Here is a 20,413-nt window from a genome sequence, read left to right on the forward strand (position 1 = left end):
CATCTTGCTTATTAACTCCTTGTAGTCTGCACTTAATGAAAGACTTCCCTCTGTCTCAAATGTCAGCCTTCATGTTAATTTCATTATTTATAAGAATTCTAGAACCTACCTCCACTTTTAAGATGATGATCCTCACATACAATCTGGGTTTTCTCTACAAGTTTAACATGTAGGATCAGAGAATGACTATCCAATTTCTAGTTCACAAACTCACGTGGAGTGAAGATGAGAAAAGAGTTATGAATATGGAAATGGGAAGAACAAAGAAAAACTTATTCTTATTCAAAATGAAAAAACATTAAGATGAAACTGTAGCTTGTGATTAATAAGCATCTTTCTGATGTAATAAAAATTGTAATTACAGCTGGGTGCGGTGGCTCACATCTGTAATCCCAGCACTTTAGGAGACAGAGGCAGGTGGATCATGAGGTCAGGAGTTCAAGGCCAGCCTGGCCAATATGGTGAAACCCCGTCTCTACTAAAAATACAAAAATTAGCCAGATGTAGTGGTGCGTGCCTGTAATCCCAGCTACTTGGGAGGCTAAGGCAGGAGAATCGCTTGAACCTGGGAGGCGGAAGTTGCAGTGAGCCAAGATCGTGCCACTGCACTCCAGCCTGGGTTACAAAGCAAGACTCCATCTCAAAAAAAAAAAAAATCATAAGTAGTATTTTTCCAGTACTTTTACAAATCTCCAGTTAATAATACATATTCACACAAGCACAAGCACACATGAACACACACATACCATACATAGCATCATGCCATAGGTGCCCAAACTGGCTCACTTTAGGCTTCATTCAGATCTGCCCTGTCCCAAAATCACAAGTTCTAGATCTTTCTCAATTATATTCTCCGCAAAATGCTTGTCTTACGTTATTTCCTTCGGACTGTGCTAGCCACTAATGTGATCACGGGTCACACAGTTAAGTCTGTTTCTTTATTCAGATGAAATGTTCACCTGTTAGACGCTTTCTGGAGACAATCTCTTAGCCCAACGATGTTCAAGCATTTTGAGGCTTTGAATAGAAAATGACTAGCTTCTACTACTTTAAATAAACACAGTGATTGTTTAAAATGCAGATTTCTAGTCCCAAGAAACTTTGGTTCAGCAAATCTGGGTTGTTGCTGAGGAATCTGCATTTGTAAGAACCACTTGAAGGGATTTTGCTGAAGCTGGTCCTTGAACCCCGTCTGAGACAGAACTCTCAGTTATACTACACCTCTTTGCACAAAACCGATTCAGTTTAGAAAAATGGCTTCTCCAATAATGAAATATCAACTTTTACCTTTTCTCCATGTCATTGATGGAACTTGCTGGAAGAAAACTGAATAGCAAACACCTTGGGTGGAATGTGCACATCATCTGGCAGTGCTGGGCATTCGGGGTGTACATGGAAGCTACATCCCCACCTCTGAAGAAGGTGTTTTCGTATAGTTGAGTCAGACATCCTGTGATAGAACCATAAAAGTTAATTTGAGATAATTCAAATAATAATTTTAACAAAAAGATATCTGTTGTCTTAACTTCTCCCACTGACTGACTACTCCAAGACCTGTATAATATAATTCTAATTATGCTGAGAAAATAAAATATATTAAGGCAACCATTTGAACAATGTAGAGTGTTATTTAATTTTCTGGGCACTTCTGCATTAAAACTTTGGCTTATTTTCATTAAATTGCACAAAAATTTGCACATAAATTACCCACAATAAAATAAGATCCTAACTTAGTTTTTCCCTGTTGCCTGACATGCTATGAAAATATCATGCCTTAAAAAGAATAATATTTGCTCTATTTGCAAAACACTTTGGTTACAAACATCTCCACCAGCTTCTCACAATTCTGTAAGGGAAGTTAGAAGCAGGTTTTGTTATCTGCATCTGGATTAGGTTTTTTGAAAGAAAGTTAAATAACTGAATCTCAGGGCATACAGACTTGCCCAAGATCTACACACTTAATGAAAATCCTGCGACAGTCACCCAGCCCTGACTCCCAATCCTGTGTCCTTTTCTAGCATGCAGTGCTAAATATTGTTCCGCATCTCAGTATGATTCAAGCAAACTGACAATATTTTTTACTCATTTTTAAGATAGTTTAAGCAAATGCATGCATATGCTAAATTGAAAGTAAATTTTGAACTATTTGCTGTTTGGAATTATTCCCAGCTCTAAAATACACTGCACCCCACCTATTATTAGCGAATTAGGTGTCATTATTGCTTTAATTTGTAAATTTGGATTTACCTGGAAAGACTCTCTTCCAAGTCTGCTTAATGAGCTTTCCTGGTCAGCCAGCATATTCATTTCAGTCAGTCAACTGACCATTAACCATGGCTACTCCGATGACAACCTGTCCATTCACTGGGGCATTAACCATGGCTATTCCGATGACAACCTGTCCATTCGCTGGGGCATTAACCATGGCTATTCTGATGACAACCTGTCCATTCGCTGGGGCAGTAGTTACTCTTCAATTTAAATAGTACCTATTTTTTATTGCCTTTGAGGCAATGGGCAGCTTAGACCACGTGCATTTTATTAAGCACCGGAGAGTGCCATCTTCTCTGCACAATCCTACCCCCTGGGGATTCTGGCCCTGAGCCCCAGTCTGACCACCCAACACAGCAAGACTTCTATTCCTCTCAGAGGTGCGGCCAGATGACCACCTCTTGGGCAAGGTTTATATTTGGGAAGAGCACAGATCTCTTCAAATGGAAGCTTTGGGGAATACAAGTGTATTGCCTAGATTTCATGTATGCACAAAGCATGGAGGCATTGGTTTAGTGACAATACTGGTTACAAAGAGGTCTGTTTTGTCAGACAGTTGGTGGTTTTGACTGACTCATATTATCAAGCAGTCACTCTTCTTCCAGCACCTAGGTTCACATGCAAGGATGCACACAATGGCTGGTGCTGGCCCAGAGCTTCCCATTCTGCCATTGAGCCTCTGTGAACTGCCATGCGACTCAGTCAGGGAAGGGAGTGACTAGAAAAACGCCAACTTTGTTGCTGAATGGAAAGAAACTTCTAGTAGGTGTTTTTGCTTATCCTCCTAAGTTGGCGATCATGATGATAATGATGATCATGACAATGATAGCCGTGTCTGTACTGTATTTTGGAGCATATGTAAAGTACTGTTATATAGTTTATCTCATAATGATGGTGGCTTTCAAAGCTTTCACATGGGCTCCCATGTCCACGGATTTCGGGCAGGTTATTCAGTGTTGTTTAACAATTACATAAACAATAAGGAGAAGAAAAGTACTCTAATTTTAAAGAATTAGTGGACAAATATGAAAAGATAATTTACAAAAGAAATAGAAGTGATTAGTAAGTACATGAAAATGGGAAGAATCACAAATACAGGCAAGTTAAAACAACTAGAAGCCAGTTTTTCCATGAGATTAGTAAAAATGAAAAATTAAATAACCAGTATTTGTATACTGGTTTTGATTGCAAATGATGGAAAACCTAGTACAAAGTGGCTTGAATACAAATGAAATCTATTGGTTCAGGAGCCAAAAAGCCCATGGTGACTCTGGCTTAAGGAGTAACCCCACATTGTGCTCAACGGATAGCATCAGTGGACAATAGTCTCCTTCCGCTTGCTCCAGTCATGGTGTTACCATTACTCTTAAGCTCCACATAGTAGCAAAATAGGACCAGTAGCTCAGGCCTCTGTATTCTCTTATGTTTCAAGTTAAATTGGAAAAAAAAGTAAGAGTCCTATTTCTAGACATCTAAACAAACGCTTCATTGCAAGATGTTGGCTGTGATTGGGTCACTGCAGTCAGCAGGATGTGTGCACTTCCTGGTTCAGCAGAAGAGTCAGGGTCACCAGAACCACATGGACCAAAACTGAGAGGCAGTAGCTCTGCAGAAATAAATTAGGATACTGTTTCCAGAAAGATAAATATGTCAGGATGCAAAGCAACAGAAGCCTGTTAGAGTTGGCCTAAGTGGGGTAAATGAGGACTCTTATTAGCTGGTAGAAGTCAACTAGGGAGTAACTTTTCTGAAAGATAATTTCATGATGCCACACCATAAAGCCTTCTAAAATATTCATACCTTTGAATCTAGTATTTTTATTTCAAAAAATGTATTCTACAGAAATAACTAAGTGCATAAGAATGTGCACACAAACATACCATAAAAAGAGAATAGCAAGCTCCAAAAAATGTCATTTATTTGCACCAAAAGGTAGCTGTAAGTGGAAAATGCAAGTCAAAGAGTATCCATAGTTAATAACTCTTTTTTGTAAAATGTGCAAATAGGCATAGGTAGAAAAATATCTGAAAGACTAAACAAAAGATGTTTAACAACGACTGCTTCTGAATTTGGGGACTACATGCAATACGTAGTTTCTAGTTTTTTGCTTATTTACATCCTTAATTTTCGTAGCCATAATCATGATTTATTTTGCCGGAAGAAAAAAACAGAAAATGAGAAACCACCTGGAGGTGGCCGTGGTTCACAGTATCTCTGGCTCGTGCTCCTTCTCAGTTTTCAGTGGGTTTGCACATGGGTTGGTAAATTACGGTTTAGAAAAGCAATCAGGGTTGAGGGACAGACACAGAGGAGTTGTGATTTAGGAGGAATCAAAGCCTTTTTTCCTGGAAAAGTAGTCTCTATGAATGTAAACCTTCCCTGTAGACGTTTATTGTAGCCATACGAGAGGAAAGTTAAATACTCATTGTTACGTGGCCCTCTTAAGTCACCATGGACTCAGAATCATGCCTTGTGGGGACACAGAGAAAACTCCCTCTATAGCGATTAATGAAATGTCCAGAATCATTTTTATTCTCCAAAAATTAATGATACTAATAGAGAAATGAGATCGAAATCTGGTGTTGAAAGTTATTCACCTAGAACTATCCAAATGCCTGGTTTGCTAAGTTAAATTTAAACCAGGTACTTTCATTTTTGAAATGGTTCCCTGGCTGTCCAGAGTAAAACTATGTATCATGTACCTAACAGATACTTGGATTGGACCCAGACACTATATAATGCCCAGCACTCTTTTGAAATTTCAGATAATGTTTAATTTTTTAATGTTGATAAAAATAGAGGAGTAATTTTTTTGTTTTGAGTTTTGTTTTGCAGAGTGTCATCTGTGGACAGAAGTTTTTATTAACACAAGTCCCAAGACATTCCCACTTCTGAGCTCCTTCCTCTGGTCTGCAATGTATGTATACAGCAATATATCTCACAAGTCGTACTTGTTCTGGAACATTAAATAGACACGTGTCCTGAATCATCAGGGACTATCTCCATCCCCGAAGCTGTATGTTCAATAGCTTTCTCCAGAGGTGGTGCGACTTGCTTGGCTACTCCTGTCTTAGCCTGAATTTCATGCTTTATAGATAATTCACTTACCACAGGAAACTGTAGCAAACAAGGAAATGAAATAAGTTGCTTGCTTGAATAAAATCATTCTAAAAAAGAAAACAATACATAACTCTGTTGGTTTTAGACCACATTTAACATAAATCTTAATTTAAGGTGATACAGATTTTCTTGTAAATGTCTGAATTACAAGACAAAGCACACAGTTTCTGGTATAGAAAACAAGGGGTTTTTTTTCTCTACATTTGTGTCTAGGGAGTTGGAAAGTTTATAATGCTTCCCAAGATACAAATTGAGACGTCCAGACTACTGTTGTGTTTATTGTTGATTGGCAAACTCTGTGGCTAGTAATGTTGGAAAGGGAATTGGTAGAGAGAGAGATTAAACAGTTATGAAACCTCTTGATTTGAGCAAAAAGAAAATTAATAAATAATGGCAATAATGTCAGTCCAAAAATCCCTAAGTAAAGAAAACCTCTGAAAATATTAAAGCCCAATTAAAAATTTTAAATCAATCAAGTATTCTTTTTGATTTAAAATCATCTTACATTTAAATATTTCTACATAAAGGAATATTAGTTCTTTCTCTACTATCTATATACTCAGGAAATTAGAATATAAATGACTAATTTTCTCATAAAGTAAAAAACTATACTTTAAAAAGTATAGTTTCTTTGGAAACAATCAGAATAATAGAAATTTGCTACCTGAAAACACAATTGCTTCTTGGAAGTGAGTCTCTTGTCACTTAAAAATGAACGGTCTCCGAGCTGTTCTAATGTGGCACCGCAGGCAGTGTTTTCCTTGGCTTCGATATTGACTTTGGGTTTCTGCCAACAGTTTCAACTTTTCGTCCTGTCAACATATTCCGTGAACATCCTATCCGTGTTCAGCTGTTGAGTATATTAACTATTTCAGGGAGTGATGTCAGCAAGAACCGGAATAGGAGTTTGTCAGAACAGGAGTTTCTAGTGCTCATCCCTTGCAGAAACATCAATTTGAACAAGTATCTGTGCACGAAAATAACTGCACTAGAGCTCAGGAATCAGGTGAGAGGTTATGCCACCCCGTTGCAGCACAGAAGTAAGAAAAGACACATTGAAGTGCATAGGAAGGACAATTTCACATTACCAGTGTCACCCCACCTTCAAGCCTGGGCAGCACAGCATGGAGAGAGATACCCTCTTGCATGGAAAAGGGACAGCTAAGATAGCACCCAACTTCACCACAGATCCCAAGCACCAAGCCCACTCCAGTAAACCCTGGCACCAAAATTCAGGCCTGCCACAGGCCAGACTGGCTTCTGTGGCCTCAGCCCCATGCTCACCCCAGATCAGGTCAGCCCCTGGGGCTCCAGACTCCAAGGTGGCCACAGAAGACCTAGACTTCAGGCCTGCTCTAGCTCTAGCCTGGCCCCCAAGACTCTAGCCTCCACATTAGCCCCAGCAGCCCAAGGCTCCAAGTTAGTACCCATGGGCCTAGAATTCAGGCCATCCCCAGCAGATCCAGTACCAGGTCAGCCTCCAGAGATCTTGGCCACGTGGACCCAGATTCTGGGCTCACCCCAGTGGACCTTGGTCCCGGGACAGCCTGAATAAACTCAGGAACAGGTCTATCCCCATGAACTCATGTGCCAGGTGATCCCCATGTTAGGCTGGCCCCTGCAGACTCAGGCTTAAGGCTCATTTCAGTGCCAAGTCAGCCCTCCAGGATCCATGGTTCAAGCCAGTCCTTGTGCACAGAATACAGACAACCACAATGAATGAACCCAGAATCCAGCCCTGCCCACCTTAGAACTCCAACAGAAATCCTGTGCATAGACCCCAACAGACAGCCCACCCACAATCTCTGGTCAATCTGACTAGTGAACAGCTTCCTCTACTGAAGCTAGTATGTAAAGACTGAAATAGGTACCTACTTCAATGCAAGGCCACACTGATCACAAATAATCAGGGAAACAAGAAACCACCAAAGGAAGAAAATAAAGCAGCAGGGGGCGACCCTAAAGAAATGGAGATCTATACTGCATGACAAAGAGTTAAAAATAATTATCTTAAGAAAGCTCAGTGAGCTACAAAACAATATAGATAGACAGTAAACAAAATCAGGAAAACAATACATGAGCAAATTTAGAAGTTCAACAAAAAGATAGATAGGAACCATAAAAAAGAACCAAACAGAAATTCTGGAACTGAAGAACACAATGACTGAATTGAAAAAATTCATAAACAGCTTCAGCAGCAGACTTGATCAAGCAGGAGAAAGAATCAGCACACTCAGATACAGGTCATTTGAAATTACCCAATCAGAGTAATAAAAGGAATGATAAAGATTGCAGAAAATTGACAAAAATTATAGGACACTGTTAAGAAAACTAATATGCATGCAAGAGTTCCAGAAGAAGCAGAGAAAGAGAAAGTTGCAGAAACTTATTTTTAAATATAAGAACAGAAAATTCTCAAAATTTGGAGACATAAATGAAATAAACATCCAGATTTATGAAGCCCAAAAGAACTCCAATAGATTAAATATAAAGAGATCCTCACCATGACAAAGAGAGAATTTTCAAAGAAGCAAGAGAAAAGCAATTCTTCACATACAAGGGAAGCTTCATAAGATTATCAGTGGATTTCTCAGCAGAAATCATGTAGGCTGAGAGAGTGGGATGATATTTTCAAAGTACTGAAAGTACAAAACCTGGCAACCAAGAATATAATATCAGGCAAAGCTGTCCTTCAGAAAGGAAGGAGAGAAAAAGAATTTCCCAGATGTATTAGTTCAGTTTCACATTGCTGTAAAGATACTACCTGATACTGGGCAATTTATAAGCAAGAGGTTTAACTGACCCATGGTTACCCATGGCTGGGGAGGCCTCAGGAAACTTATAATCATAATGGAAGGCAGAGGGGAAGCAGACACTTTCTTCACAAGGTGATAGGAGAGACAGAGTGTGTATGTGCAGAGGAAACAGCCACTTTTAAATCCCTCACTATCATGAGATCACAGCACAGGGGAAACCACCCCAATGATCCTATCACCTCCCACCAGGCACCTCCTTCAACATGCAGGGATTACAACTCAAGATGAGATTTGGGTGGGGACATGGAGCCAAACCATATCATTCTTCCCCCAGCCTTTCCCAAATCTCATGTCCTTTTCAGATTTCAAAACCAATTGTGTCTCTCCAACAGTCCCCCAAAGTCTTAACTCATTCCACAGTAACCCAAAAGTCCAAGTCCAAAGTCTCATCTGAGACAATGAGCCTTTAAAATAAAAAACAAGTTAGTTACTTCCAAAATACAACAGGGGTACAGGAATTGGGTAAATGTTCCCATTCCAAATGGGAGAAATTGGCCAAAATAAAGGGGCCACAGACCCCATGCATGTGTAAAACCTAGCAGGGAAATCATTAAATTTTAAAGCTCCAAAATAACCTCCTTTAAGCCCCTGTCTCACATCCAGGGCATGCTGATGCAAGACGTGGGCTGTTAAGGCCTTGGGCAGCTCTGTCCCTGTGGCTCTGCAGGGTACAGCCCCGACGGCTGCCTTCGTCGGCCAGCACTGAATGCCTGCAACTTTTCCAGGCACATGGTGAAAGTGGTCAGTAGATCTACCATTCTGGGGTCTGCAAGATGGAGGAACTCTTTTCACAGCCCAATGGGCAGTGCCCCAGTGGGGACTCTGTGTGTGGGCTCCAACCCCACATTTCACCTCTGCATGGCCCTAATAGAGGTTCTCCATGAGGGCTGTGTCCCTGTAGCAGACTTCTGCCTGGACAGCCAGGTGTTTCCACGCAGCCTGTGAAATCTAGGCGGAGGCTCCCAGAGCTCAACTCTTGTTTTCTGTGCACTTGCAGGCCCAAGAGCACATGGAAGCCACCAAGGCTTGCACCCTTGAAGCAACAGCCTGAGCTATGGAACCTTTTAGCCATAGCTGGAGATGGAAATTTTAGCCATAGCTGGAGTGGCTGAGGCACAGGCCACCAAGTCCCAAGGCTGCACACAGCAGTAGGGCCCATGAAACCATTTTTCCCTCCTAGGCCTCTGGGCTTGTAATGGGAGGGGCTGCATTGAAGACCTCTGAAATGCCCTGGTGACATTTTCCCCATTGTTTGGCAGTTAACATTCAGTTCCTGGTTACTTATGTAAATTTCTGCAGCCAGTTTGAATTTCTCCCCAGAAAATTGGTTTTTCTTTTCTACCACATGGTCAGGCTACAAATTTTCCAAACTTTTATGCTTTGTTTCCCTTTTAAACATAATTTCCAATTTAATACTCTCTCTTTGTGAATGCATATGACTGTATGCTTTCAGAAAAAGCCAAGTTATATCTTGAATGCTTTTCTGCTTAGAAATTTCTTCTGACAGATACCCTAAATCATCTCTCTCAAGTTCAAAGTTCCACAGATCTGTAGGGCAGGGCAAAATGCTGCCAGTCTCTGCTAAAGCATAGCAAGAATGACCTTTGCTCCAGTTACCAATAGTTCCTCATCTCCATCTGAGACCACCTCAGCCTGGACTTCATTGTCAATATGATTATCAGCATTTTGGTCAAAACCGTTCAACAAGTCTCTAGGAAGTTTCAAACTTTCTCACATCTTCCTATCTTCTTCTGAGCCCTCCAAACTGTTCCAACCTCTGCCTGTTATCCAGTTTCAAAGTTGCCTTCGCATTTTCAGGTTATCTTTATAGCAACACCTCACTCTGTCAGTAACAATTCTCTGTATTATTTATCTTCACACTGCTAAAAGATAAAAGGTCTAATTGACTAACAGTTCCTCATGGCCAGGGAGGCCTCAGGAAACTTACAATTATGGTGAAAGGTGAAGGGGAAGCAGGTACCTTCTTCACAAGGCAGCAGGAGAGAGAGAGAGCATGTGCACGGCGTAACGGCCACTTTTAAACCATCAGATCTCATGAGAACACTCTCACTATCATGAGAACATAATTGGGGAAAACACCTCATGATCCAATCATCTCCCAACAGGTCCCTCCTTTGACACCTGGGGACTGCATTTCGAAATGAGATTTGGGTGGAAGCTCAGCGCCAAATCATATCACTAGACAAATAAAAGCTGTGGGATTTCAACACCATTAAACTTGCCTTACAAAAAATGCAAAAGGGAATTGTCAAGTTTAAACAAAAGGACACTAACTAACATGAAAACATATGAAAGAATAAAACTCCATTAAAGGTATTCTTATACAATCAAATACAGAATTCTCCAATACTGTTATTGTGCCACAGTCACTTTTAACTCTAGTATAAAAGTTAAAAAATGAAAAGTATTAAAAAATAACCATAACTACAACAATTTGTTAATGAATACACAACATACAAAAGATATAAACTATGGCACGAATAATAAAATGTGGGGTGAGAAGTTAAAATGCAGTATTTCTAAATGCAGTCTAAGTTGTTACCAGATTAAAATAGATGGTTATAAATATGAAATATTTTTGTAAACCTCATGATAACCAGAAAGAAAAAGTTTGTAGTAGATACACAAAACATAAAGAGAAAGGAATCAAAGCAAATTGCTCCAAAAGTCATTAAGTCACAAAGGAAGACAGTGAGACAAAAAGAAGCAACAAAGGAGCTATAAAACAATCAGAAAACAATTAACAACATGACAATAGTAAGCCTTTACCTACCAATAATCGCTTTAGAAGTAAATGTATTAAATTATCCAATCAAAAGACAGAGTGGATGAGTGAATAAAAAACAAGACCTAACTATATGTAAGGTCTTAACTTTGGCTGTAAGGGATTAACTTTGGCTTTAAGGACAGACATAAGCTGAAAGCGAAGGGATGAAAAAAGGATTGCATTAAAATGATAACCAAAAGAAAGCAGAGGTGGCTATCCTTACAACAGACGAGATAGAGTTTAAGTCAAATACTGTCACAAGAGACAGAGAAGGTCATTATATAATGGTAAAAGGGTCAATTCATTAAGAGGATAAAACAATTGTAAGTACATCTGTACCCAACATCAGTGCATCTAAATCTATAAAGCAAATATTAACATAACTAAAGGAGAAATAAACAGCAACATGCTTTCAACAATGAATTAGATCACCAAGACAGAAAATCAACAAGGAAACTGTGGACTTCAAAACACTATAAACCAATAGCCCTAACAGACATGTGTAGAACATTCCTTCCAAAAGCAGCATGTACATTCTTTTTAAGTGCACACAGAACATTTTCCAGGATAGGTCGTATGTTAGGCCATGAAAAACATCTTAACAAATTTAAGAAGATTGAAATCATATCAAGTATCTTTTCCAACCATAATGGCATAAAAGTAGAACTCAATAACAGAAGGAAAAATGGAAAATTCACAAATACATGAAAATGAACATACTCCTGAACAACCAATGAGTCAAAGAAAAAATCGAAAGGAAAATCAAAAAATATCTTGAGAAAAATGAAAAGAGAAACAAAACTTGTGGCATTGAATTTATGGGATGCAACAAAAACAGTTCTAAGGAGGAAGTTTATAGTGATAAATACCTACCTTAAGAAAACAGAAAGATCTGAAATATCCTAACTTTACACCTGAAGCAATAAGAAAGCAAAAAAAAAAAAAAAAAAAAAAAAAAAAAAAAAAAAAAAAAAAAAAAAAAAAAAACACTAAGCCCAAAGACAGAGGAAGAAAGAAAATAATAAAGATCAGAGCAGAGATAAATGAAATAGAGACCAGAAAAACAACAGAAAAGATCAGTGACACTGTTGTTGTTTTCAAAAAGATAAATCAAGAAATATTTAGTCTAATTAGGAGAAAAAGAAAAACACTCAAATAAAATTATAATTGAAGGAGGAAACATTACAATGGATACCACAGAAATACAGAAAATCATGAGACTACTATGAAAAACAGTACATCAACAAATTAAATAACATAGAAGAAATAGATAAATTCCTAGGAACATACAACCTACCAAGACTGAATCAGGAAGAAATAGAAAATCTGAACAGGACAATAATGAGTAAGGAGATTGAATCAGAAATAAAAACTCTTAACTAGGAAAAGCTCAGGACCTGATGTCTTCATTGGTGAAGTCTATAAACATTTAAAGAAGAATTAACACAAATCCTTCTCAAACTCTTTCAAATAATTGAAAAGGAGGAAATACTTCCAATCTCATTTAATGAGGTCAGCATTACTTTGATAGCAGAGCCAAACAAGGACATCACAAGAAAACAAAAGTAAAATTATAGATCAATATTCCTGATGAACATAGATCCAAAAATCCTGAAGAAAATCTTAACCAGACTAAATTCAACAACACATTAAAAGGATCATGATCAACCGAGCCTGGGACGCAAGGATGGTTCAACATATGCAACTCAATAAATGCTATATACCACATTCACAAAATGATGGATAAAAATCATATGATCATCTGAAGAGAGGCACTTACAACTATATGCAGAATCTAAAAAAGTCAAAGTCATGGTAACAGAAAGTAGAATGGTGGTAGCCAGCATATGGGGAGTGCCGGCTCTGGGGTGGTTTTGGTCAAGGGGTCCAAAGTTTCAATTACACGGTGTGAATAAGTTGGGGGATCTAATGTATGACATTGTTTCCCATCATCCTGAAGCAGCTGTATTGATAGAACTGTGGAATGGTCTTTTGAAGTCACAATTACAATGCCAACTAGGGGACAATACTTTGCAGGGCTGGGGCAAAATTCTCCAGGTGGCTATGTATGCTCTGAATCAACGTCCAATACATGGCACTGTTTCTCCCATAGCCAGGATTCACAGGTCTAGGAATCAAGGGGTGGAAGTGGAAGTGGCACCACTCACCATCACCCCTAGCGATCCAGTAGCAAAATTTTTGCTTCCTGTTCCCAAGACATTACTTTCTGCTTGCCTAGAGGTGTTAGTTTCAGAGGGAAAAATGCTGCCACCAGAAGACAACAAGGATTCCATTAAACTGGAAGTTAAGATTGCCACCTGGACACTTTGAGCTCCGTTTACCTCTAAGTCAACAGGCTAAGAAGGGAGTTGCAGTGTTGGCTGGGATGATTGACCTGGACTATCAAGATGAAGAAACAGAAGTCATGATGTGTATTTAGTATCTCACTTGGCCTGGGTTCCATAACCTATTGACCTTTGTGATATATTAATCTGATCTATTTGCATTATTAAAATATATGTCATCAATATGCATTTTATAGTATTTAATTAAATTTCAAACATTTGTTCTTAGAGATGAGAAAATGAGTTTGCATAGTTAACAATCCTCTTTAAGAATGTAAGCCTTATTTATAATTTTGGAACATATTTCAAGCTGTTTTTATATTTGGTTACTGTATATATTCTCTAGGAATATTGTCTCAACCTGTTCATTGTATTCATTTTTTTCTCCCTACAAAGAGAAATAGCACATATTGAAACTTTATAAATAGACTTGTACTGAATAGAAGAAACAAAATATGCATACATGTCTGTACTCTAAACTTCCTAAAAAGAAGTAAAATTAAATATACCTTATTATGTTTACCATTCTTTTATTTTTACACCTACATTAAAAATACTTTATGTTTAAAAAAAAAAAAAGATGAAGTTAGTCTATTACTCCACAATGGAGGTAAGGAAGAGTATGCGAGGAATACAGGAGATCCCTTCAGGCACCTCTTAGTACCATGCTCTTAGTACTATGATCACAGAGCATAGTACCATGCTCTGTGATCAAGGTCAATGGGAAACTACAATAGTTCAATCCAGGCAGTGCTACATACCGCCCAGACCCCTTAAGAATGAATGTTTGGGTCACTCCACTAGGTAAAAAACCACAACCTGCTAAGATGCTTGCTGAAGGCAAAAGGAATACAGAATGGGTAGTAGAAGAAGGTAGTCATCAATACCAGCTATGCCCATATGACCAGTTGCAGAAACGAGGACTGTAATTGTCATATTTCCTCCTTATTTTGTTAAGAACATGTTTGTGCATGTATACACTTGTACTAAGAAAATTTCTTCATTTTATTTCCTTTCTTTTTCCTTTATCATGTGACATAAGATTTATTTACTTCATATAGCATTTAAATGTTGTTAACTTTATGTAATAGCATTTGGTTTGGGGATTGGTACATTTCTGGTTGTATGAAGGATAGCTGTATTATGTATACCTAACATAATTATGACCTTATTACTGACTTTATTTGAAGATTATATATGATTTCAGGAGATGCGTATGGGTTCAAGTAAACAAGGGGTAGACTTGTGATGGTTAATACTAAGTGTCAACTTGACTGGATTGAAGGATGCAAAGTATGGTTCCTGGATGTGTCTGTGAGGGTGTTGCCAAAGGAAATTAATATTTGAGTCAGTTGACTGGGAGAGGCAGACCCACCCTCAATCTGGGTGGGCACCATCTAATCAGGGCCAACAGAGCTAGGATAAAAGCAGGCAGAGGAACGTGGAAGGACTAGACTGGCCAAGTCTTCTGGCCTTCATCTTTCTCCTGTGCTGGATGTTTCCTGCCCTTGAACAAAAGTTCTTCAGCTTTTGGACTCTTGGAGTTACACCAGTGGTTTGCCTGGGGTTCTTGGATCTTCAACCACAGACTGAAGGCTGCACTGTCCACTTCCCCATTTTTGAGGTTTTGGAACTGGGACTGGCTTCCTTGCTTCTCAGCCTGCAGGCAGACTACTGTGGGACTTCACCTTGTGATCTTGTGAGTCAATACTCCTTAATAAACTGCCCTTTATATGTACATCTGTCCTATTAGTTCTGTCCTTCTACAGAACCCTGACTAATGCAAACATGGTGACTATAGTTCATAATACTATATCGTATACATGAACTTTGCTAGAGAATAGATCTGATGGGTTCTCAGCACACACACATACACACACACACAAATGATAACTATGTAAAATAATGGACATGCTAATTAGCTTGACTATGGTAATCATTTCACAATGTACATGTATATCAAAACACTATGTTGTACACAGAAGATATCTTTAATTTTTATTTGTAAATGACACATCAAAAAAGGTAGAAAAATGCTGCACTCAAAAGGACCTTAATCTCATTTTAGGGTCACACAGTTTATGCACAAGTTTCCATTTTTAAAAATACTCATAACATTCCCAGTTATTTGGTGGCATGCAATTGGCACCTCTTCTAAGTGAACTTTTTTTATTAGAGTTGCTTGGAGGCACAGTCAATAACGGATGGGTATGGATAGCTGCTCCTAGAGGGATATTTTAGCAAATAATATCTATGTTTCCTACACCCTACCAAAGAATCACATAACACTGAAATCTTAGATTTGGAGGGGACTGGGTTGATGTTTAGGTCCTATTCCCACCCAGTTCAGGAAATGCAGTATATCAGGCTTGACAAACCACAGTTCACAGACCACATTCGGCTTTGCACCTGTTTTTGTAAATAAAGTTTTATTGAAAAACAGCCATGGCCATTCATTCACTTACTGTCTCTGCCTGCTTTTACCTTACATGGCAGAGTTAAGAAGTTGATATAGAGGCAGCATGGCCTCAAAAGCCAAGAAGATTTACTGTCTGACTCTACAGATAAGGCTGGCTGAAACCTGCTGGATAACACTTCTGACATAGACCTTAGATTTTCCTGTCAAAATACTTCGACTGAGGAGAAACTGGTTTCCTAAGCAGTCTGCTCCAACTCAGGGAGCTCTAGTTTAATTTTATTTTATTTCAGAGCTCAGGGGCTCTATTTTAATTTTATTTTTAAGAAAAGAAAAAAACTTCCTGTATACTGAAATATACCTCCTTGCAACTTCTACCATTCAGTCCTAGATTTACGTACTAGACCCACACAAAACAATTTATTTTCCTTTTTCTGCTTTTAAAATATTTAAAGACCACAATGACTTGCCCACTAAATCTCCTTGTTTTCTATTCTTTGAAATTACAGTATATCACCTTGATTAGTAAATTAGAGTTTTCGGAGTCGATTCTTAAATAAATATTTTATGTATACTACTGGAATGCAGAACTACATTTATTAGAAATGTAGGATAATGTTGCCAATACAATATTTTCTGGCGGAATGAAGTAGCATAATTTAAATACGCCTGTTGTGCTGTCTTTTAGATTTAGGATATCAAGCGGTGCAGCAGAGTAGTCAACAAATCTCTGTACTTTGTGCAGAGTAGAAAAGAGTTTAAATTTTAAATTTCATCTGCTACCAGGCTCAGCAGAAAACAAAAAACAAAAAGCAATTGGGACAAAAGCACCCTGCCTGCAAATCACAGCAGAAACCCTCAGGGTTTGTTCCTCTAAAAGGTGAAATTACAGACTTTTAACCTATTTAAATATGCTTCTGTGTTTAGTTCGGAGTTTTCTTACAGTGAAACATGTTACATTCTAGTAATACAATAAAACTAAAAAAACCTCTGTAGATTCAGGTGAACCAAATCAGAACTAAATTGAAAAGAGGTGTGGTCAGTAGAATTCTAAAATGTTCTCCCAAATCTCCCACTCAAATCCTGGGGACAGTGAATAAAATGAGATTTCACATCTGCCCGTGATTGTTACATGAGAAAAGCAATTCTGCCGATGGCATTAAGATTACTAAACAGTTGACTTTGTGCTCATCAAAATGGAGTCAATTAGAGTCTCATCACTTGAGCCCGTTAAAAGTAGTTTTCCTCTGCGGTCAGCATAAGGAGAAGTCAGAGAGACTCAGAGCGTGAGAGCGATTGACAGCAGGGAAGTGCTCCAGCACTGGCTTTGAGATGGGTCACGGGGCAGGACCTGAGAGTCATCTCTGGACCAGAGCCAAAAGGAACATGGGGATTTCACCCCTACCATCAGAAGCTCTGAATATTCCAACAAACTGCACGTGCTTGAAAGAGAAGTTTTCTCCAGAACCTCCCCTTAGACACTTTCCAGGATGGAGCCCTCTCCACCTCCCCTTGTCCCAGATCTCCATGTGACTCACTTCAATCAGACCACTGCTCAAGCATCATCTGCTTGGGATGCCATCCTCCAGCAAGCATCTCATCTGAAAAGGCACCTTCCATCTCTCATCTCTTCCACCTCCTGTCTCTTTACCGTTCTTTGTCTTTCTGCATAGTGCTTCTCACTCCCTGCCATTCTATTGCCTCCTTGTCCATTTCTCTGTTGTTCTTCCGATGCCGCTGTCTGTAACACTTTGCTGGAAGGATTGGGGCTTGCTTGTTGTCTTTCCCTAGTTCCCTGAATAGCATTTGGCAGACTTTTATGAATGAAGGAGTAAAATGATAAATAAATAAGCACATGAATAAGGAATGAAATATTTTTAAAAAACAAAAGATTGAGAACGGGAAGGTTCCTTCACCCACAGTTGTGGACCATCTCATTCTCATATGAGAGTCACAATCACACATGTAAGCTATGACCTGCCAGTGTCAGATGACACTGAACATGATTGTCGGATGAATTCTGATTGGTCCTTGTTCTGCTGAATGCCCTTTGGTGGGAGCAAATGTCCTCTTGAGGTTCTGTCCAATTGCATCACATGAGACACTGCTGTCCTTGTGTTTCCAGAACAGCATTGCTTTTGGTAATAACAAGCCAATGCTGGCTACAACATCAAGCATTATTGATGGGAGTCACAATTAAGGCATAGACAGCTGAAAAGACTGAAGCACAATCCCTCGCATAGGAGGATGTGGCAATATGAAAAAATTAGTTGTGCCTGAGTGATTTAGATGCCTTAAGTTAGCCTGGGAAACACGGCAAAACCCTAACTGTACAAGACAAAATACAAAAATTAGACAGGCGTGGTGGCATGCACCTGTAGTCCTAGCTACTCAGCAGACTGAGGTGGGATGATCCATTGAGCCCAGTAGGTGAAGGTTGCAGTGAGCCACTATTGCATCACTGCAACTCAGCCTGGATGACAGAGTGAGATCCTGTCTCAAAAAATAAAATTAAATAAATAAATAAATAAATGCCTTAATTTACTGTATTTCCATAAGCATAAAACTTAGAACTTGGGCTTGACTTGAGCAAGCAAGGAGGCAAAGCCTAGAGGTAGAATATAGAAAAAAAAAAAAGGAAAGAAAGAAAGGAGAGAGAGAGAGAAAGGAAGGAAGGAAGGAAGGAAGGAAGGAAGGAAGGACGGAAGGAAGGAAGGAAGGAAGGACGGAAGGAAGGAAGGAAGGAAGGACGGAAGGAAGGAAGGAAGGAAGAAGGAAAAAAAAAAAAGGCTGCTCTCCTTCCCAGGAGTGCCTAATGACACGCCTGTGCTTACACTTTTTTTTTTTTACTCTTCAACTAAAACATGTATTTTAAAACTATATATGGAATCTGAAAGTAAACTGAGAACATTTTTAAAATAAGACAGTCATGTCTAAATATTGTGATAATTTTTCTTCCCGATAAGATCTATACTATCTGTGTGACCCTTACTGAAGGAAACAAGTTATCACAACATTTGTATATAGGAATCTGAGTTTCATTTAAGTATAGCCTTTATTTCTGTGAAACATAAATTGAGTAGTATCAGGAAAGGCTGAGATCAATAAATCCAAACCCCAACAGAAAGAAAGTGATGGGTAAAGAGGAGAGAGAACGATGGGAAGGAGAAAGAATGTGCCAAAAATTTATCTACTAGGATAAAGAGAACAAAATCAACAGCTGAAGACTGGAGTTCATTCCAAAACTGAATTTGGCCCAAGGAAATAACCATTTGGTGAACTTCTGGACAAGAAACTGAGGCAAGAATGCAACCAATCCATTTCAGTAATTAAGGATGAGAGATTTATCCCTGAAATGTGACATACAGGTAGCCAGCAGGAAAATGAACCTGGTTTAATTAGAGAAGGAGAAAAATGACTAATTAGTTCGGAGAGTCATCAAGGCAGAACCAAAAAACTGGACTGATGTGTTAGGTTAAGCCTAGCTGTATTCTAAAATAATGCACTGTAACTTTAATTTTCCTACTATCTAGAAAGGAGAAAACTCTGCATTTTCTTAAATGGTATTGCATTTAAATGACTGGTGGGCATATATGCTGACAATCCAATCTAGAGAATTATTGAACAGCACAAAGAAAATAGGGTGAAGACCTAAGATCATATCCAGAGAATGGGGGCCCTTCCTTCATCCTGCGGCTGACCTGACACACACTAAGTTGCTTTTGGTCATAAATGAAAGACAGTCCTTGTAAGCAAATGGCAATATATTGGCTCTTGGGTTCCCACATAGGGTAGACCCACTGCACGGTGGCCAGGGCAGACATGCAGTGAGCCTCAGCATCACCTGCCAGCGGGACGCAGACTCCTCCAGGATTCTGGTCATTTCTTCTGCCTGCTTCTTCTCTACTCATCACCCAGCAGCTGCTCCAGAGATTCTACGGCTGATTGATCTTGAGTTTCACAACCTGGAGTTTCCACCACAGAGACTGTATCTCTTCTTCAATTGCAGCTGGGAAAACTCGTGGGGGAGAACTTGAATTTAACCTTGCTTGGGTCACTCAACAAAGGTTGAGAAAGCGGGATTGCCTAAGACCATGGCAGCTCCAATTGAAACCACATGTTTACAGTGTGTGTATGTTGGAGAAGGAAAAAGATGAGAACAGAAGAAAAGCCGGTAATTCATTGTAGGATAATTTCAAAAATAAAGAGTGCTGCTCCTAGAAAAAGAGGGTGCCTAGGCAGACTAAACATGTTTAAATGTATCACTCAGGCATTAGATGATGGAAGGAAAAATGTTTTGATCTTCTAGAAACATTCCAGATAAAAATGGATTTTTATGACCAGCATCTCTTGTTGGGTCATTTGGTCCAGAAACTGACATCCCCAGCTGCCTGTGACAATGCACAGAGCCCCAGATCAACAGTCCATCACCTGGAGAGGTTTCTGGACTCTAAATCCCTGGGACTAGTGATGCCTGTGGATTTTACTGATTCCCAGTAGCTGAGTTTACTTTGTGCTTTCAGCTGAGCAATATGTTCTGGTTATTCTACTTCTTCTAGTTGATTCTTCAGGGTTAGAGAAATTCACAATCGGTCTACAACAACAGTATAGGAACCTTTCGTTAGAAAATCCAAGAGTCACTGAAGACATCAACTCA

At 39.1% G+C, this 20,413-nt stretch overlaps 1 protein-coding gene across 1 annotated transcript in view; it reads right to left on the reverse strand.

The window, feature by feature from the left end:
• KLKB1 (kallikrein B1) overlaps positions 1-6,277 on the reverse strand; it is a 30,646-nt gene extending 24,369 nt beyond the window's left edge. Inside the window, exons 1-3 of the mRNA XM_021939041.2 lie at positions 6,056-6,277; positions 5,380-5,438; positions 1,288-1,450 (exon numbers count right to left, since the gene is read on the reverse strand). Coding sequence (XP_021794733.1) covers positions 1,288-1,450; positions 5,380-5,437 — 221 coding nt within the window. The 5' untranslated portion in view covers position 5,438; positions 6,056-6,277. The remainder of the gene's footprint in view (positions 1-1,287; positions 1,451-5,379; positions 5,439-6,055) is intronic.
• Between the last annotated feature and the right edge of the window lie 14,136 nt (positions 6,278-20,413).

Source organism: Papio anubis, chromosome 3 (genome assembly GCF_008728515.1).
Source record: "Papio anubis isolate 15944 chromosome 3, Panubis1.0, whole genome shotgun sequence".
Taxonomy (NCBI): domain Eukaryota; kingdom Metazoa; phylum Chordata; class Mammalia; order Primates; family Cercopithecidae; genus Papio; species Papio anubis.